Source organism: Oncorhynchus gorbuscha, linkage group LG16, assembly GCF_021184085.1.
Source record: "Oncorhynchus gorbuscha isolate QuinsamMale2020 ecotype Even-year linkage group LG16, OgorEven_v1.0, whole genome shotgun sequence".
In the NCBI taxonomy this organism is placed as follows: domain Eukaryota; kingdom Metazoa; phylum Chordata; class Actinopteri; order Salmoniformes; family Salmonidae; genus Oncorhynchus; species Oncorhynchus gorbuscha.
In genome coordinates, this window is record NC_060188.1 from 38309517 (window position 1) to 38331778 (window position 22262).

The 22262-nt window shown below is 40.7% G+C and overlaps 1 protein-coding gene across 7 annotated transcripts in view; it reads right to left on the bottom strand.

Annotated features, from left to right (window-relative positions):
• Positions 1 to 15244: 15244 nt before the first annotated feature.
• The window catches only part of LOC123999693 (actin-binding LIM protein 3-like), a 156112-nt gene continuing 149094 nt past the window's right edge, over positions 15245 to 22262 (bottom strand). For all 7 annotated transcript variants that reach the window (XM_046305682.1, XM_046305688.1, XM_046305687.1 and 4 more), the window contains 6 exons: positions 19408 to 19440; positions 18548 to 18606; positions 18313 to 18373; positions 18194 to 18201; positions 17794 to 17874; positions 15245 to 17642 (listed from right to left, as the gene is read on the bottom strand). In XM_046305682.1, coding sequence (XP_046161638.1) covers positions 17529 to 17642; positions 17794 to 17874; positions 18194 to 18201; positions 18313 to 18373; positions 18548 to 18606; positions 19408 to 19440 — 356 coding nt within the window. In that variant the 3' untranslated portion in view covers positions 15245 to 17528. The remainder of the gene's footprint in view (positions 17643 to 17793; positions 17875 to 18193; positions 18202 to 18312; positions 18374 to 18547; positions 18607 to 19407; positions 19441 to 22262) is intronic.

Here is a 22262-nt window from a genome sequence, read left to right on the forward strand (position 1 = left end):
CAACTCCCTCCAAAGATTTTCTATGACATTATCCCAATCTTCTTTTGGATTATCCAAATGCTCTCTAGCAAACTTCAGGTGGGCCTGGACATGTACTGGCTTAAGCAGGGGGACACGTCTGGCACTGCAGGATTTGAGTCCCTGGCGGCGTAGTGTGTTACTGATAGTAGGCTTTGTTACTTTGGTCCCAGCTCTCTGCAGGTCATTCACTAAGTCCCCCCGTGTGGTTCTGGGATTTTTGCTCACTGTTCTTGTGATCATTTTGACCCCAAGGGGTGAGATCTTGCGTGGAGCCCCAGATCGAGGGAGATTATCATTGGTCTTGTATGTCTTCCATTTCCTAATAATTGCTCCCACAGTTGATTTCTTCAAACCAAGCTGCTTACCTATTGCAGATTCAGTCTTCCCAGCCTGGTGCAGGTCTACAATTTTGTTTCTGGTGTCTTTTGACAGCTCTTTGGTCTTGGCCATAGTGGAGTTTGGAGTGTGACTGTTTGAGGTTGTGGACAAGTGTCTTTTATACTGATAACAAGTTCAAACAAGTGCCATTAATACAGGTAACGAGTGGAGGACAGAGGAGCCTCATAAAGAGGTTACAGGTCTGTGAGAGCCAGAAATATTGCTTGTTTGTAGGTGACGAAATACTAATTTTCCACCATAATTTGCAAATAAATTCATTAAAAATCCTACAATGTGATTTTCTGGATGGATTTTTTTTCTCTCATTTTGTCTGTCATAGTTGAAGTGTACCTATGATGAAATTTACAGGCCTCATCTTTTTAAGTGGGAGAACTTGCACAATTGGTGGCTAACTAAATACTTTTTTGCCCCACTGTATATACACTACATGACCAAAGATATGTGTACACCAGTAGAATTGTCTTACTGAAGAGCTCAGTGTCTTTCAACGTGGCACCGTCATAGGTTGCTACCTTTCCAACGAATCTATTTGTCAAATTTCTGCCCTGCTAGAGCTGCCCCGGGCAACTGTAAGTGCTGTTATTGTCACACCCTGATGTGTTTCACCTGTCTTTGTGATTTGAGCCTGCCTGCCATCCTGTACCTCTGCCCCTGTTATAAACATTGTTACTTCGACACAGTCGAAGTTATTAGATAGTTATTGTGAAGTGGAAACGTCTAGGAGCAATAATGGCTTAGCCACGAAGTGATAGGCCACAACAGCTCACAGAACGGGACTGCCGAGTGCTGAAGCTTGTAGCGTGTAAAAACCGTCTGAAAGGTAGCAACCTATGACGGTGCCACGTTGAAAGACACTGAGCTCTTCAGTAAGACAATTCTACTGCCAATGTTTGTCTATGGAGATGGCATATTTGTGTGCTCAATTTTATACACCTGGCAGCAATGGGGAGTGGCTGAAATACCCAAATGCACTAATTTGAAAAGGTGTCCACAAACTTTTGTGTATATATATATATATATACTTTTGGAAGATTATAGCCTTTCTGATTTTACCGCTCACACAAAAAAGGAAAGGGCGACAAGGCAATGTTAGAAACTAGAACAAAAAAAACAACACAAACATAACACACACACACACACACTTTTTCTGATATGTGCAGAGGCGTTGGGAGGCAGCTGTGTTTGGTTCAGAGGCATCCATCCGCATTATGGGTACATGGATATTAAATCAAACAACAATGCAGTTCAAGAAATAGTCAATAAAATATTGACTAAATAAATCTAATCAATCAAAAAGTAACACAATACATTTCCATAACAATAACGAGGCTATATACAGGCGGCACCGGCACCGGTACCGAGTCAATGTGCGGGGGTACAGGTTAGTCGAGGTAATTTGTAAAGTGACTATGCATACATAATAAACAGCGAGTAGCAGCAGTGTAAAAACAAAGGGGGTGAGGTGTGTGTGTGTGGGGGGGGTCAATGTAAATAGTCCGGGGGGATTAATTGTTCAGCAGTTTTATGGCTTGGGGGTAGAAGCTGTTAAGGAGCCTTTCGGTACCGCTTGCTGTTCGAGAGCAGAGAGAACAGTCTATGACTAGGGTGGCTGGAGTCTCTGACAATTTTTTGGGCCTTCCTCTGACACGGCCTAGCACATAGGTCCTGGATGTCAGGAAGCTTGGCCCCAGTGATGTACTGGGTCGTAGGCACTACCCTATGTAGTGCCTTACTGTCAGATGCCGAGCAGTTGCCATTCCAGGCGGTGATGCAATCAGTCAGGATGCTCTCGATGGTGCAGATGTAGAACTTTTTGAGGATCTGGGGACCCATGCCAAATCTTTTCAGTCTCCCGAGGGGGGAAATGTGTTGTCATGCCCTCTTCACAACTGTCTTGGTGTGTTTGGACCATGATAGTTTGTTGGTGATGTGGACACAAAGGAACTTGAAACTCTCAACCCGCTCCACTTCAGTCCCGTCGATGTTAATGGGGGCCTGTTCGGCTCTCCTTTTTCTATAGTCCACGATCAGCACCTTATGTCCTGCAGCTGAGATTTCCCGTCTAGGCTGATGAAGCAGCTTCTATCAACCCTTTTGCTTCCTATTCCTATACGCTCGTCCCTGCTACATCCAAAATGCACTTCATCATCGCCTTCATCCCATCACCTTCTTTTACCTTTGCATCGCACATAAGATCAGCTGATTCTATCTCTGTCTGTAAGTCTTAATGATATCACATTGCTGTATGTCTCCTATCTCGCTGTCCAGTAATGTGCTCTCCAGACCAAAGCTTAGGGAGATATATCTGCACACAACGATGGTCTCCAGTCGAGGAGAAGAGCGAGCTATGTGAGAGAGCTGAGAGGAAAGAGAGCTATGTGTTCTGGTTTGACCTGCCCTGTCCTCCCTACAGTACACAACCAAGGACAGGACAGACTCCCTCCAGCTGTTGCGGGAAAGAGGCTTGCTGTTCATCACACTCAGTGAGGACTGCGGAGGGATCCACAGAGAGGGCCTTTGTGCAACCAGAGCCCGGTCACATGGAGGCCACATGGCCTTTGTGGGAGGGAGGATGTAATTCAATGTTGACAACAACAACAAGTTGGATTGGGTCAAACACAGATCTCAGACAGACAACAGGCCACAGCACTCAGAGGGAGGGTAAGAACAGGACAGCATTGTAGGATGACATTGGCAACATGTCAGTCGTCAGAAGATTAAAAGGTAATGAGAACAGAAGTGAAGCATTATAACACACGTTCAGGAGATAAGAGATATTTCCCGAGAACATCCAACTCCCAGAGGTGGTCTATGCTCCATCACAACAACTGGTCAGTGTGACTGACTAAGAGTCTTCAGGAAGTCTACAAAAAAAATGTTTACTTTGGCCGCATCCTCATTGTCAAGACGCCACCACCACATCGCAAGAATAACATACCATAGCATCAACAATTTTTTTACAGTCTCAGTTGTTTTTTTCGAATGTCTCTATTTAGACTCAGGATGCTGCTCTCCATTATTTCAACACAAAACAGTTTAGTGCAAATCAACAGGAAGTTTGTGACAATGCTCTGCAGAGGACCCCCCCCCCATTCCTCACAAAACACTTTTTTTAGACCATACTGCCGAAGAATGGAAGAGATACAAGAGTGTGTGTGTGTTTGTGAGTGGATAGACTCCTCAGCTAAAGACCCAGTCATGAGACCTACAATCATGCAGTCACAGGAGTTATATTTGTGCATTTTCAGAACAACACCCCCAACAGCTCCACTGAGATGGAGGAATATTGTGAAGTCTAGAATATGCTGCACACACACACACACAATACACAATATAACCGACATACTTGAGAAGTGAACAGTGAGGATGGTTGTGTAATGGGCTTACTAGGGCGCTTTGTGAGATTTGAGGAGGGAATTCAAATCATTCATAAAATGTCTCCAAGCCTCTTCGGGATGTGCGTGCTTGAACAGCTCTCTCTATGTCTCTTATCGTTATTCTACGACCTGCTTGGCTCTCTGTGACACTCTCAGAGGTCAGAGGAGGGACAAGTCATGACAATTAGGTCTCAGTTCAGCAAACTCCCATCTATGACCATGATAAAAAAAAACAGCACAGTCAGAGTATCTCAGCCTCCCCTGCTAGGGGCCTTGACCTTGGGTTAAACAGATACAGAGTGCCCCTTCATGCATTGGGGGCATGAGCCAAAGTGTGGCGGGCCACTCTCGGGCGAAGACCACTTTCGCTCTTACATCTCTATTCATATCTCCATAATAGCATATGATTTCACCCTGCCTCTATGTGAGAGAGAGCTGTTGGTCAGGCTGGTCTCAGCAGGCATTCCAGTGTGTGAGACAGACAGTGTTAGGCTGTCAGGCCTTATGAGCAGCAGAAGACTGGGGGCTTTGTCTCTGTGGCCCAGGGTATTTATAGGAGTGTGCCATGTGCACAGCTGTGAGAGGGGTCTTAATCCCAGACCCACTCGATGAATCCTCGACGATAGCCACCAAAATACTGTACCTCAAAATATGTACAACTATCAGAATTTGCCTACCTTGTGCAGTGGCTTTTGGTGTATATTATATAAGTAGGACCCAGTTTTTCCAAGTCGGGTAACGTGTTCAGGAGAAGAAGAACAAAAAAAATCAGGGCCCCAGTTACACAGACTGTCATGGTAAGATTCAGAAGGAAATACCTTTTCATGCCCCACCGAATTCTATACGGTAACATTCTGCAGTAGATCACACTCTGTATACATTCCTGAATCAACAAGCACTATAATGTTTATCCAAAGCCCTCATCCTGTGAGACATCCCTTGTCCACTTTCACATTCAAGTTGAATTCGAGTCCACTCCAACCTTGATGTGTTTTTACATACATATGTATTGATGTGTCCCAAGTGAGTGTGAACTTCTCTCAGCGCTCAGTGCATAGGTGGAGACCTTTGAGTTAAGCTTCTATATATTTGGACAAGGAGAACATGAATCACATATTTATTCTAATGGGACTTATGGTGCACTCTAAAAAAGACCTAACTGATACATTTGGATTTGAAAGGACAGCAGGTGCAGGCACTTAAACTGAAAGATGTAAAGATCTGAATTGAAGGTACCGTTTGTCCCTTGTGTAATCTAAATTGATATTGTTCTATGAAGTTACCATCTATCTTGTCACATGTGAAAATCTTTCTAAAAACACAAAACGGACACAATTCAATGGATATCAGTCAGCATAGAGGTAGGATTATGTGGGCTATAAGAATATGTTGAAGGCTAGCTGTATTGGGTGGAGATGACTGAAATGCTCACTTTTGTGTCGGCAGGTATACAGACGAGGAGGCATACAAAGGTATGTCAATTGGTGTTGGTATATTATGCAGATCACATTTACCATCCTCCTCCCTTACCTCTTCAATGAATATCCCATAAGCTTCTTACTACATTGTGGACAAGGTATGTGTCTGAAAACCATTATCAAAACAGTTTTTTTCATTCACATTCACCACAAAAACCAAGGTATGAATACTGTCGTGTGCATGTTTTGTTAACCCCCCTACACCTCTGATGAATATAACAGGAAACCTGTTTGATCACCACACACTGTAAAATCATTCTGGCTGTAGATACGGAGAACATCAACACATTAACATCAACATACCAGAGGATAAACCCATTGGACTTGGGTCTCTGCTGGGAGTTGACCTCATATTTGGATTTTTAAATTCTGCTTTACCACTAAAATCATAAGAAACACTGACAACTAAAATATTGTCCTATTGTTGTTATTGTTTGTCATGCATATTATTATTATTATTAATAGTAATGCTAATAATAATAATTAATAATAATGAATATAATAATAGGGGGGGTAGTTAAGATTTTTTTTTTGCCCCAAAAAGGTTCTTCAAAAATAACTTTGAGGATCCATTAAAAGGGTTCTTCGAAGAACTTATAGGGTTCCCCCACCGTTTCAATTTTAAGGACCCCTAACAGATACTCCAGGAACCTTTTATTTGATTGTTTTGTAATTAATGTTTCCCTATGTTAATGACTGGGCCTCTCAAAAGGTCTTCCAAAGAGGAACGTTGAGCTCAGAGCAGGTTCAAATCAAATCAAAAACAATATCATTGATCACGTACACATATTTTACAGATGTTATCACAGGTGCACTGAAATGCTTATGTTTCTAGCTCCAACAGTGTGGTAACAACTAACATTCAAAGAAAGGAATTAAGAAATATCAGAACGAGCAATGTCAGAGTCAGGAATATAAATATCTATGTATTTCGGTGGTGTGTATGGACAGTATGGACAGTATGGACAGTATATGAATAGAAAAGGTGAGTACAGCAGTAGTTATATAGCATGGTGTGTATAGACAGTATGGACAGTATGGACAGTATATGAATAGAAAAGGTGAGTACAGCAGTAGTTATATAGCATGGTGTGTATGGACAGTATGGACAGTATATGAATAGAAAAGGTGAGTACAGCAGTAGTTATATAGCATGGTGTGTATGGACAGTATGGACAGTATATGAATAGAAAAGGTGAGTACAGCAGTAGTTATATAGCATGGTGTGTATAGACAGTATGGACAGTATGGACAGTATATGAATAGAAAAGGTGAGTACAGCAGTAGTTATATAGCATGGTGTGTATAGACAGTATGGACAGTATGGACGTATGGACAGTATATGAATAGAAAAGGTGGACAGTATATGAATAGAAAAGGTGAGTACAGCAGTAGTTATATAGCATGGTGTGTATGGACAGTATGGACAGTATATGAATAGAAAAGGTGAGTACAGCAGTAGTTATATAGCATGGTGTGTATGACAGTATGGACAGTATATGAATAGAAAAGGTGAGTACAGCAGTAGTTATATAGCAGACAGTAGTATATGAATAGAAAATGAGTACAGCATAGGTGCATGTATATAGACAGTATGGACAGTATATGAATAGAAAAGGTGAGTACAGCAGTAGTTATATAGCATGGTGTGTATAGACAGTATGGACAGTATATGAATAGAAAAGGTGAGTACAGCAGTAGTTATATAGCATGGTGTGTATAGACAGTATGGACAGTATATGAATAGAAAAGGTGAGTACAGCAGTAGTTATATAGCATGGTGTGTATAGACAGTATGGACAGTATATGAATAGAAAAGGTGAGTACAGCAGTAGTTATATAGCATGGTGTGTATAGACAGTATGGACAGTATGAATAGAATAGAAAAGGTGAGTACAGTATGAATTATACAGCATGTTATATAGCATGTGTATAGACAGTATGGACAGTATATGAATAGAAAAGGTGAGTACAGCAGTAGTTATATAGCATGGTGTGTATAGACAGTATGGACAGTATATGAATAGAAAAGGTGAGTACAGCAGTAGTTATATAGCATGGTGTGTATAGACAGTATGGACAGTATATGAATAGAAAAGCAGTACAGCAGTAGTTATATAGCATGGTGTGTATAGACAGTATGGACAGTATATGAATAGAAAAGGTGAGTACAGCAGTAGTTATTATATAGACATGTATATGAATGTGTATAGACAGTATGGACAGAATAGAAAATGGACAGTATATGAATAGAAAAGTATATGAATGAGTACAGCAGTAGTTATATAGCATGGTGTGTATAGACAGTATGGACAGTATATGAATAGAAAAGGTGAGTACAGCAGTAGTTATATAGCATGGTGTGTATAGACAGTATGGACAGTATATGAATAGAAAAGGTGAGTACAGCAGTAGTTATATAGCATGGTGTGATAGACAGTATGGACAGTATATGAATAGAAAAGGTGAGTACAGCAGTAGTTATATAGCATGGTGTGTATAGACAGTATATGAATAGAAAAGGTGAGTACAGCAGTAGTTATATAGCATGGTGTGTATAGACAGTATGGACAGTATGGACAGTATATGAATAGAAAAGGTGAGTACAGCAGTAGTTATATAGCATGGTGTGTATAGACAGTATGGACAGTATATGAATAGAAAAGGTGAGTACAGCAGTAGTTATATAGCATGGTGTGTATAGACAGTATGGACAGTATATGAATAGAAAAGGTGAGTACAGCAGTAGTTATATAGCATGGTGTGTATGGACAGTATAGATGGTGTGTATAGACAATATGGTATGAATAGAAAATGAGTACACAGTAGTTATATAGAGACAGTAAGTATATGAATAGAAAAGGTGAGTACAGCAGTAGTTATATAGCATGGTGTGTATAGACAGTATGGACAGTATATGAATAGAAAAGGTGAGTACAGCAGTAGTTATATAGCATGGTGTGTATAGACAGTATGGACAGTATATGATGGTGTGTATAGACAGTATGGACAGTATATGATATAGAAAGTTAGGTGAGTACAGCAGTAGAAAAGACAGTATGGACAGTATATGAATAGGTGAGTACAGCAGTAGTTATATAGCATGGTGTGTATAGACAGTATGGACAGTATATGAATAGAAAAGGTGAGTACAGCAGTAGTTATATAGCATGGTGTGTATAGACAGTATGGACAGTATATGAATAGAAAAGCAGTAGAGTAGACAGACAGTAGTTATATACAGCAGTAGTTATATAGCATGGTGTGTATAGACAGTATGGACAGTATATGAATAGAAAAGGTGAGTACAGCAGTAGTTATATAGCATGGTGTGTATAGACAGTATGGACAGTATATGAATAGAAAAGGTGAGTACAGCAGTAGTTATATAGCATGGTGTTATATAGCATGGTGTGTATAGACAGTATGGACAGTATATGAATAGAAAAGGTGAGTACAGCAGTAGTTATATAGCATGGTGTGTATAGACAGTATGGACAGTATATGAATAGAAAAGGTGAGTACAGCAGTAGTTATATAGCATAGACAGTATGGACAGTATATGAATAGAAAAGGTATACAGAGTAGTTATATAGCATGGTGTGTATAGACAGTATGGACAGTATATGAATAGAAAAGGTGAGTACAGCAGTAGTTATATAGCATGGTGTGTAGAAAATAGACAGTATGTATAGACAGTATGGACAGTATATGAATAGAAAAGGTGAGTACAGCAGTAGTTATATAGCATGGTGTGTATAGACAGTATGGACAGTATATGAATAGAAAAGGTGAGTACAGCAGTAGTTATATAGCATGGTGTGTATAGACAGTATGGACAGTATATGAATAGAAAAGGTGAGTACAGCAGTAGTTATATAGCATGGTGTGTATAGACAGTATGGACAGTATGGACAGTATATGAATAGAAAAGGTGAGTACAGCAGTAGTTATATAACATGGTGTGTATAGACAATATGGACAGTATATGAATAGAAAAGGTGAGTACAGCAGTAGTTATATAGCATGGTGTGTATAGACAGTATGGACAGTATATGAATAGAAAAGGTGAGTACAGCAGTAGTTATATAGCATGGTGTGTATAGACAGTATGGACAGTATATGAATAGAAAAGGTGAGTACAGCAGTAGTTATATAGCATGGTGTGTATAGACAATATGGACAGTATGGACAGTATATGAATAGAAAAGGTGAGTACAGCAGTAGTTATATAGCATGGTGTGTATAGACAGTATGGACAGTATATGAATAGAAAAGGTGAGTACAGCAGTAGTGACAGTACCTTCAGAAGGTATCCACAACCCTTGACCTTTTCCACATTTTGTTGTGTTACAGCCTGAATTTTAAATGGGTTCAATTGAGATAATGTCAAAGTGGAATTATCTTTTTAGAAATGTTTACAAATTAATTTAAAAAAAGCCTATATTAGTTCAGGAGTAAACATGTGCTTAACAAGTAACATAATGTTGCATGGACTCACTTTGTGTGCAACAATAGTGTTTAACATGATTTGTGAATGACTACCTCATCTCTGTACCCCACACATACAATTATCTATAAGGTCCCTCAGTCGCGCAGTGAATTTCCAACACAGATTCAACCACAAAGACCAGGGATGTTTTCCAAAGCCTCACAAAGAAGGGCACCTATTGCAGATATTGAATATCCCTTTGAGCATGGTGAAGTTAATAATTACACTTTGGATAGTGTATCAATACAAACAGTCACTACAAAGATAAAGGCGTCCTTCCTAACTCAGTTGCCGGAAAGGAAGGAAACCGCTCAGGGATTTCACCATGAGGCCAATGGTGACTTTAAAACAGTCAGAGTTTTAATGGCTGTGATAAGAGAAAAGTGAGGATGGATCAACAACATTGTAGTTACATCACAATACTAACCTAAATGACAGTGAAAAGAAGGAAGCCTGTACAGAATAAAATATTTGAAAACGTGCATCCTGCTTGCAATAAGACACTAAAGTAAAACTGCAAAAAGAATTGGGAAAAAAATTCACTTTATATCCTGAATACAAAGCATTATGTTTGGGGAAAATCCAACACAACACTGAGTACCGCTTTTCATATTTTCAAGCATGGTGGTGGCTGCATCACGTTATGGTTGTCATCGGAAAGGACTAGGGAGTTTTTTATACAAATAAACAGAACAGAGCTAAGCACAGGCAAAATCCTAGAGGAAAACCTGGTTCAGTCTGCTATCCAACAGACACTGGGAGACAAATTCACCTTTCAGCAAGACAAAAACATAAAACACAAGGCCAAGTATACACTGGAGTTGGTTACCAAGACGACATTGAATGTTCCTAGTCGCCTAGTTACAGTTTTGACTTAAATTTACTTGAAAATCTATGGCAAAACTTGAAAATGGCTGTCTAGCAATGACCAGCAACCAACTTCACAGAGTTTCAATAATTTTAAAAAGAATAATGGCCAAATATTGTACAATCCAGGTGTCACTCCCTGACCTGAGAGAGCCTTTTTATGTCTCGATTTTAGTTTGGTCAGGGAGTGATTTGGGTGGGCATTCTATGTTTTGTTTTCTATGTTTCTTTATTTCTATGTTTTGGCCGGGTATGGTTCTCAAATCAGGGACAGCTGTCTATCGTTGTCTCTGACTGGGAATCATACTTAGGTAGCCCTTTTTCCCCTCTGTCATGTTTTGTCATATATTGTCTTGTCCTTGTGCTTTCCCTTCTGTTCGTTTCCCCCTGCTGGTCTTATTAGGTTCGTTCCCTCTTTCTATTCCTCTCTCTCCCCCTCCCTCTCTCTCTTCTCTCTATCGTTCCGTTCCTGCTCCCAGCTGTTCCTCATTCTCCTAACTCACTCATTTACTCTTTTCACACCTGTCCCCTATTTTGCCCTCTGATTAGAGCCCCTATTTCTCCCCTTGTTTTCCGCTTCTGTCCTTGTCGGATCCTTGTATGATGTTCGCTGTTCTGTGTCCTTGTCTCGCCCTGTCGTGTTTTGTCTTCTTCAGATGCTGCGTATGAGCAGGTGTCTTAGTCTGCTACGGTCGGTGCCTTCCCGAAGCAACCTGCAGTCAATGGTCGAGTCTCCAGTCAGTCCTCGTTACTACGAGTGGATTTAAGTTTTTTCCTGTTTTGTTTTCTTCTTGATTTATCCAGGATATTTACGTTTGTCATATACTGGAATAAAGACTCTGTTTTCGTTAAGTCGCTTTTGGGTCCTCATTCACCAGCATAACACCCTCCTTCAGTGTGAGTAGTTATCTTTGTTAGTGGTGCTATAGCCCTGTAAGCGTCACGGCGTTGTTTTGTTGGTGACATTTGAAATAAAAAGGAAAATGTATGCTCACAACGCTGCACTTTGGTCCACTTCTTTCGACGGCCGTGACACCAGGTTTGCAAAGCTCTTAGAGACTTACCCAGGAAGACTCACAGCTGTAATCACTGCCAAAGGTGATTCTAACAGGTATTGACTCAGAGGTGATGTAAATGAAATATTTCTGGATTTAAAAAAAACATCTAAACATGTTTTCACTTTGTCATTATGGGATATTGTGTGTAGATGGCTAAACAAATGTATATTTAATCAATTTTGAATTCAGGCTGTAAGACAACAAACTGTGGAATAATTTAGGTATGAGGTATGAATAATTTCTAGAATACAGTATACCAAACATTAGGAACACTGTAAAACTGGCAGCGTACATGCGCCCGGCCCGCCACAGGAGTAACTAGATCGCGGTGGGACAAGGACATCCTGACCAGCCAAACCCTCCCCTAACCCGGATGACGTTGGGCCAATTGTGCACCGCCTCATGGGTCTCCCGGTCGCAGCCAGCTGCGACACAGCCAAGGATCGAACCCGGGTCTGTACTGACGCCTCAAGCACTGCGATGCAATGCCTTAGACCGCTGCACCACTCAGGTCATTTCGGATACACTTGTACAGTATGTGTTAGTGGGGCACACATCTTTCTTGTGTTATTATATAAAACAACGGTTGTTGTGTACGGCTACATTTCAGATATGTTTGAACCTTTGTTTTATTAGGGCTCTAGTTCAATTTTAAATGTCCCTTCAGGCATGTCATCCTGGAGCCGGGCCTGAATGTACAGATGTAGGATCGTAATGTGAGCCAGTTTGCTACAGCAGAAAAATAATCCTGCATCAACAGGAAATGTGAATTATTATGTAGATTATAATGAATGGCCATTTTTTTGCAAATCAAGTCTGACATTTTACAGTAGAAATTACAAACTTTAGAAGCCTTTTTGAACCTCAAATAGGGTACAAGTTTGTATTTACCGCTGTGCAGGAAAATTCCTGCAACAACAGGATGATCAAATGAAGATATGGCATCAGTATTCCCTGTGAATCTGGTGAGGTTTTCTTTCCCTTTTCAGAGAAATTTGTCATTCAAGTTGCTTGCCTTATTTCCTGTTAAACCATGTGAAAGTACCAGGTTTGGCCCTTTTTTAAAGTTTGCTGGTCTCTTGTGTTTATTATTATTTATAAATTAATCACATTAAAAAAATGCATTTTGGGTAGACAACCGATAATGAAAATTAATTGTGTGGTCATCTTCACAAATCAAGCCAGTCCTCCATGAAAGCAATTCAATTTGTACTTCTCTTAGCAACCTAATGCTTCCACCCAACTCTCCTTGAAAAATTGCATCTCTCTGAGAGGGCTATCCCTATGGTGCAATGCTCATATGAAGACTTTTCCTACAACCCCAAAACTTGGATGGCGAAATGGGCTAGTGACTAAAATATTGTGAAAACACGAATAAAATAATACAATTATAAACCATTCCATGGCAGTCATACATTTTTCAATAAAATATGAGAAAACATCTCTATATGTAGTGATTAGTGACATTTACCATTAAACCCAACTTTAACTTTTAAATATCGGTAAAAAAAGTTTTAAAAATAAAAAAATATTACCATTGGAAAATACTACAGTGTGTGTTTGAGTCTTTTACCATAGAATACCATTAGAGTACATAACATTGAAACGATTAGAACTGCTGTACCCAATGGTTTGCTTCTTCACCAGGAATGGTCTAAATAATCCAGACCTTTTTTAAGGGAATGAACCACACACACAAAACTGATTTGCTTTCATGGAGGACATCACAAGACAGGGAATACACTATATAGTATGAAAAAGCAATACTCCAAGCCACAGCTCCATACTATTTGTCAGACATAGAGAACTGATACTATATAATGGTGGTTGGGGTGGGATTTGGCGAGGGTGTGGGGGACTGTGGGTGGATTTTTTTCTTCATTTAATTGGATTCCTCATGTCTTATTCGATGATATGAAGAAGTTTGGTCCAAATCGGATGTTTGGTACTATATTTATTTAATTTTATATGAATCCTATAAATTAAAATTGCCAATTTGGGTGCAATCAATTAGCTTAACTTCTCAGAGATCAAATTATATTTGAACAAAATAATGTTTTAAACAATTTCAGCACAAACTGAGACGTGGATGTCGAAATCCTCGTTCTTGTGCTATTTGAGGTGGAACGACCCTGTGGGAACAGAATGTGGGCCAAGACTAAAGACTCAAACACAAATGTGCAAAGACAGTACAGGGAATGTACTGTAGCTAGAACATACCATTGCAAAACACATTAAATATGCAACATGTACTGTAGGTCACTGAGCAATGTGTGTCTTTGTGCTATGGCTGCCTATTTTGTGAATGAGTAATTAAGAGGGAGAGAAATTAAAATAATTTCCATTCAGCTATGCATGTAAACACACACACACAGGCATGCTCGCACGCATGCACTCTCTCAAAAGCACGCGCACACACGCACGCACGCACGCACGCACGCACACACACACACACACACACTAGAAACAAACAGCATGCATAGTGATGAGTGTTCTTTCCTGGTGTTTGTTGGGGCACAAGACGGACTGACTTCCTGGATTCAGAGTAAGGTAGTTAGTTTTCACTTCAAGTCATAAATAGTGATCCCAGCGGCCTGGCCTTCAAACTAGCAGAGCACAGAGGACAGGAGGTAGTGAGAGGAAGGGAAAGACTAGGAAACACTGATAAAGGTCAAGGTCCATGACAATGATGCAGAGTAGGGGGAGAGGTGGACAGGATTTATTATAACACAGAAGAGAAAAACCCACAACTGTTTTCTACTAACTAGTCTCGCCTTTTTCGATTCAAATTTGGATCAAGAAGTAATATCTTTCCATCTACATGGAGATAATAATGTTGTATTACTATGTGTAGGGCTATTTGAAACTTCAATTGATTTTATTTTCTAGTTAAAACAATTATTATAGTCCTCTGATAAAAAGAAATGAACATTTAGGAAATAAATAATTCATTTCTCCCTCCACCACAAAATACAGTGTATTGCTATGCGCAGAGAAGATGCAGAGGCAAGCCAACACAGCGCGCTTCCACATCACATACTCCAGCTCAGCTTCCCACAGGGACTGTTAGCATTAGATTGCATCACCCCGCTGAAACTAGATGAATGAATCCGTGTTAAACTCACACAGCATCTATGCACCGACTTTACATTACTGCGATATGACATAGCAAAAATCAGACTAATCTATCATGTCAGTAACAGAGATATAGGGATAGAGATATGTCCAAACTTTCCTTCACTAGTTACCAATCGCTATTCATTGCATATGCCATTATGGTAGAAATAGGACCGTTACTTACAGTTATCGCTACTGGTATCAATGTGTGCTTTCCAAGACGGTTTTTCTTTGACATTCATTGATTTTGGCCAAGTTTGCGCTGCATTACACGATGTATCCCCCCATGCGTGTCGTAAAGTGACACAGAAATGCGAGTTCACCTCATCTGCTCGCGCTCACAGGGACCTAAGCGAATATAGAGCGAATCCTATTGGCTGCTGTGCTACTACACATGATGACATCACCTTTGCACAATCAACACAGACATTTATCCACATGTAAACTGCATTTATTTAAATACGATATATACATAATTTACTGGGCAGTAGGTCTGACAGGGAAATAAATAATAAGCAGATTGCTTTGCACAGTTACAAAACGAAAACGTCAATGTAAAAGTTGCCCAAAGCTTTTATAATTAATGTCGATGAAATTATGGAAGTACTGTTTTTACATTATTGACAGTATTGTAAATGTCTATGATATCTTGTGACACGCACGCACGCACACACACACACACACACACACACAAATCAATAAAACAAACAGCCATTACAAAGATGGCAGCAAGAGTAGTTATACTAGATGACTGCTAGTCAGTATGACTAATATTACAGTCTGATAAAGGCAGTGCTCCATACACTAACAATCAGAAGCATTATTTACTTTGACACAACCTCATAACAGACTATTCCAATCAAATTGAAAAGAAAAGAGACAGTTTTGCATGTATATACTAAGAAAGAAAACAATAGGGACAGAAATAAAAGTGGAAACAACAGCAAAACAAAATGGAGAGAAATGAAGGGGGAAACAACAGGAAAACAAGGGACAGAAATAAAAATGGGAAACAACAGGAAGAGAAACAGGACAGAACGAAAAGGGACAGTTTTGCATGTATATAATGTACCAACAATATTGGATAATCTATTGGATAACTATGAGTCACCTCTTCAAAAACCAACAGGACAATTCTTAGTTCTACTGTATGTACACTATAGTGTAAGCTTTAGCACAGCAACCCTGGTTATCATTTGGGACCGGCGTCAGACCAATCAGGACAATTCTTAGTTCTACTGTATGTACACTATAGTGTAAGCTTTAGCACAGCAACCCTGGTTATCATTTGGGACCGGCGTCAGACCAATCAGGACAATTCCATCAAATCAATTCCACTCCAACATCTACAAAATTCCCTCACCCCGATTCCTTCCTTCCTCACATTGTATTGTTAAGGGAAGATTCCATTCAACTCCTTTGAGTTGTAATCTAATTCAGATCCATACCTCATCTGTTATCCAGACCTCTGGTCACCAATCCCTTCAATCCACTTTCTAAATATGTATTTAGAAGCAGTTCAGATTCCATGTTATTCATTTCTATCTCTATACATTTTCTCCATCTCTATGTGTTGAGATATAATCAGGTCAAGTCTCCCCATGACAAGCCACTCACAGGTTAGCTGTTATCCTAAATACAATCCCAGCTCTAAATTACAATCCAATATCCATTTATAACATGATATTCCACTACTGTAAATGATATTCCATTACTGTAAATGACATGTTCAGGTTCAATTGAAATTGAGAGTACTAAAATAATCCAGAACTCCAATACTTACATTACATTGTTCAGATCCTTTTCATCAATTTAGTATAGCAAATCAATGAAGTTTCAGTACGGAGGCAAGAGCCTGGTCTCATACTCACACGGGAACCATTTCTGGAAACATGGATTCAGTCTGTTTATGCATTTTACAAAAATAATGAAAATCATCATTTCTTAACATAATAATATTACTTTGGCTTTTCAGTAAACAATCCAATATAATCCACTCATTTAATTCAACTGTAGGCTACCACAATATATCAATCTAGCCTTTCGCTCTGAGGTGAACCCTCGCTCTATAAAGCAATAAAGTTTTAGTCTCACTGTTAAAAAACAAACAAAAAAAGGCGGTGAATGAAACAATATATTTCGAGTAAAGAAAGCAAAGACAAGGCTAATCTGGTAGCACGTTCTGTTTGGACAGTTTGCTGGTGTTCTCTTTCCTGCTTGGCCATAAGGCAATGTCTCAGAGCTTCCCAAACCTGCAACCTAGAAGAGGCTTCAAAGATGCTATAACCTCATGGCACGACAGCCATAAAGTATAGTTAAAACTCATAATAATAAAACAAAACTGAAAATACTGAAAGCATAGGCAGAACTAGCATGGTCTAGACCTCTCTGCAGATGTAGCTTTCCACAGACAGACATAGCTTGGGAGGAGTAGTAGTATGTTAGTCCTCTTTCGCCAGAGAGATATTATTGATGTATAGACTCAGACTGGATGTGTTTCCATGACCCAGAGCATGTGATGGAACCATAGAACCGGAGAATTGAAATGCATTATATGTCTATGGCTAGAACCATGCAGGTTCTAGTTCGGGTTCTGCCGTGTCTCTGGCCAGTGTGGTGGACTATCCAGACTAGTTGTTATGGCTCTCAGTGAGGACTTGGGCGTCTCTAACATTAAGCCCAGCAGGTTGCTACACTGAGCTTCTACACACCAGTCCTTTCAGAACAACCTGACTTGTTTCTTCAGCTCGTTTCTCTTCCACAGTGCCAGCCGGTCAAAGTCAGCCATAGTCATCCTAAACACCCGGTAGAACTCCTCAGGAGACAGGTGGCGCTGGCAGAGAGAGATTAAACACATATGTTAGTGTTGTCGGAGTGACATAGTCAGAACCATCTCAGAAATAGAATACTTTCGACTTTCTCCATAGTACGTATAGTGAGAGGTTTGCATTACTTGCATGTTTACAAACCTGAGAGAAACTCACCTCTAGTCTAGCTCTGTCCACGTCATTGGGGGGCTGGTTGCGCCCCCTTATGGTGACTACCAACACGTCATATGGGTAGATCTGAGGGAGGAGTGGCGTACTGTGGTTATGAGCCAAACGTTCAACGTGTTTAGATTAGTGCAGACTAAGCAATGCCGCCTATCCTATTGCCAATGGCTCAAAGACATTTGCCTGTGTCATACATTCATCTGTACTTCCTCTGAAGTACAGATGAATGACTTCCTCTCAGAGCCATAGCAGCAGATCAGTAGGACGACACTCTCACTGTTCCTTTCTTATTGGGCTCAATTTCCTCTTTTCTGTTCTAGAGTTCTCTACTGTCAGCTTATCTTTGGTTAAGTGGTGGTCAGTTTGTTACGGAATTTGCATAACATCTTACCTTGTATTCTGTAGAAAAAGAGAGAAAAAGAACTGATCAGCACATTTATACATATTCTCATTGGTTATGTATTTTGTATTCAAGTCATGACATTGAAAGGCAAACCCATTTTTGCTAACCTCTGATTCCCCAGTTCACTACATTGCTGCTGTCGTACTGGAAATAATCCGCACTCTGGGGCTGAAAGAGACAGACAACAAGTATAATTATTACCCAAAGCCCACATCAGGCCATAGCCGCAAGTTATTGGTCTTCAGCTGATTTGGATCCACAGGGCCCATGTTCAACCCCCACACCCTGTGACAACCCCGCACCCCCCTCATTCGTCACACCCCCCACCCCCAGAGAACTCACCCTGTGCAGTCCGTTCCTGCCGTACCCAGGCAACGAGGATGACTTGGCGATGAAGGAATCTGGAAGTGAGCAAACACAAGCATCCCTGCCGTTCAGCCTGTGAGCTACACCCACACACTGGGCCACAGCAGAACACGGCACACATCATTGGAAACACTCAGTGACGGATGGGGCAATTAGCATTTCTAACAGAGAACACATGCAGATGTGTATAAGAGACAGCAGGGGGCGCTAAGAGCAAACACAATGGCGAATCCCTGTCTTTCTCCCTGTCTTTTTCATTTACGGGCAATGACATTACAAAGAAATGTCAAAGCCTGTATCAAAAGCCATTATGCAGCAGAATATGTACTGTATCTTACATTTTTAATTCATTGATATTTTCAACCTCTACTATGCAACATGCATGATTTGTAATCATTGTGTAAACAACTATGAGCACAATTGATTTAATTAAAATGGCATTTGTTGTCATTGTGATGATCATTGTATACACGAATCAATCAATATCAGATGAGTGACATGGCTAAAGAGCTCATCTTGCATACACTGATATAACTGTACTGTGCCCTTGTGATGACCCTCACCCTGTACAGACAGACAGACAGACAGACAGACAGACAGACAGACAGACAGACAGACAGACAGACAGACAGACAGACAGACAGACAGACAGACAGACAGACAGACAGACAGACAGACAGACAGACAGACAGACAGACAGACAGACAGACAGACAGACAGACAGACAGACAGACAGACAGACAGACAGACAGACAGACAGACAGACAGACAGACAGACAGACAGACAGACAGACAGACAGACAAGGCACAGTAGGACACTGAGTCATATCACTCACCACTGCCTGCATTGTAGTGGGATCTGTTGGGAGCTGCAGAGAGAGCAATATATAGGTGGAGACAGATGGAGACAGAGAGAGAAAGACAGAGAGAGAGTGAGAGAAAGAGAGAGCGGGAGGAGAGAGGAAGGGGGGTTGACATGGTTAGATACAGCCTCTGCTTGTAAAGGTGCATGGTTAAGTGTTCTCATCTGGTCTCATAAAGATCCTATACCGGTTTCTCAACAGAATCTTAAAAGACCCTCCCGATACAATCAGTCTTGAATCCAGGTTCATGACAATGATGAAAGATACCAACACACATAGCAACTGCGGTTCTCAAGTTTGAGAAAAACAATGTTCTAGGAGCTATAGTATGACACAGCTTCTCATGGATTACAGTGAGGATGGAGAGATGGAAGAGGTCGGTACGAACAATGCCAGACAACAATGCCACTGCTTGTCCTAGTAGGACTTAACACATATAACAAGGACTATAACAAGAACACAAGAGATATACAACAAGGAGGACTTAAATAAAAGTGGGTTCAGTGAGATGAATAACCATTTCATCTTCCAACAATATGTGTACTAACGTAAAAAATAAAGAAAAACCCTTGAATGAGTAGGTGTTCTAAAATGTTTGACCGGTAGTGTAGTGCATTACTTTTAACCATGGGCCCTGGTCAAAAGTACTGCACAATACAGGGAAAAGGGCTCCTTTAGAAAGCTTTCATGTGCATCACATTAGTCAGTGTGGCTGGCTGGTGCTGTTGCTGGTTGTGTTCTCACTTTCCTCAAAGAGAATGACAACATCCTTTAAACGTGGCGGCAGCTTTAATGACTCATCAATAAAACAGGAAGAGAGACATACGCCTTCAACTGGAGTGGGGCGGTGGGGGAAGTCAAATGTATGTACGCCCTGCAGTACACAACAAAACGCACATTCTCCCTCTCTCTCCCCCACTCTCGTTTCCACACCCTAACATGTAAACATTCACTTCATGTGATGAGTAAGGAGGAGATAGGAGAGAGGAGGCTCGATGTAAGTGTGCACATCCTTCATCAGAGCAGCCAGAAACACATGGTACCTATGACACAGCCTCAGTGTAACGGATGTGAAACGGCTAGCTAGTTAGTGGTGGTGCGCGCTAAATAGCGTTTCAATCGGTGACGTCACTTGCTCTGAGACCTTGAAGTAGTGGTTCCCCTTGCTCTGCAAGGGTCGTGGTTTTTGTGGAGCGATGGGTAACGATGCTTCGTGGGTGACTGTTGTTGATGTGTGCAGAGGGTCCCAGGTTCGCGCCCGGGTATGGGCGAGGGGACGGTCTAAAGTTATACTGTTACATCAGCTCTACGAGGATGTGGACAGATTGACATCTCCAGCAGAGCACCGTTTCCTCCCTGCTCTGCTCTCTACCTGCCTGTGTGTTATCATTAGAGATGAGAGATTATAAACTGACATGATAGATGAATAGGGTCAGTTGGTCACAGTGTATTAGATTTCTCTCCCGTGCTGGCTTCGTATGCAGTTTAATCATGGAGAGGGGCTGAAGGCCAAGGTGGTGTGTGTATGTGTGTGTTGGGATGCGCAGCATTGTGCATGGCTTGCTACAGTGCTTAACAAATCACATAAAACGTTACATGGACACTTTTTGAATGACTAACCCTTCCTCTGTCCCCCGTAGATACAACATCTGTAAGGTCCCTCAGTCAAGTATTGAATTTCAAGCACAAAGACCAGAGAGCTTTTCAAAAGCCTCATAAAGAAGGGCAGTGAATGGCAGATGGGTAACAATAAGAAATCAAGTTAATAAATATGCTGTGGATTATATATTAAACCACCCAGACACAAAGATACAGTTGTCCTTCTGAACTAAGCTGCAGGACAGGAATGAAACTGCTCAGGGATGTTACCATGAGGCCAATGGTGATTTTAAAACAGCTACAGAATTGATGGTAGAAAACTTAAGATGGCTTAACAACATTGTAGTGATTCCAAAATAATGACTTAAATGACTGAGTGAAAAGAAGAATACAAATACACAGAATAAAAATATTATAAAACATGCATCTTGTATGCAACAAGGCACTAAATTAATACGGCAAAAAAAACACAACAAAGGAATACACTTTTTGGCCTGAATGCAAAGCCTTATGTTTGGGGCAAATCACTGATTAAAGTGCCTCCTTATTTTCAAGTATGGTGGTTGCTGCGTCATGGTATGGGTATGCTTGTCATCGGCAACTACTGTGGAGTTTTTCAGGATAAAAAGGAAACGGGATGGAGCTAAGCACAGGCAAAATCCTAGAGGAAAACCTGGTTCAGTCAGCTTTCCACAAGACACTGGGAGACAAATGCACCTTTCAGCAGGACAATAACCTAAAACACAAGGCCAAATATACACTGGAGTTGCTTACCAAGAAGACAGTGAATGTTACAGTTTTGACTTAAAATATGCTTGAAAATCTGTGGTAAGACATGAAAATTGCTGTCTAGACATGATCCCCAACATCTTCACAGAGCTTGAAGAATTTAGAAAAGAATAATGGGAAAATATTGCACAGCAACACCTCTCTCTCTCTCTCTCTCTCTCTCTCTCTCTCTCTCTCTCTCTCTCTCTCTCTCTCTCTCTCTCTCTCTCTCTCTCTCTCTCTCTCTCTCTTCTCTGTCTGTCTGTTCAGAGACAGATGCATTAATTCCCAAAGACACAGGGATGGAAGATCTGACCACATATAAGGTATGGCAACCTGAGGGGGATCTCAATCACAACAACATAGCGCACTTTAATTAATACACAATCTTGACGTACAGGCATAACTTCCAGGTGGTACATAACATGGTGTCCATACCAAATAACAACCTATTCCCTATG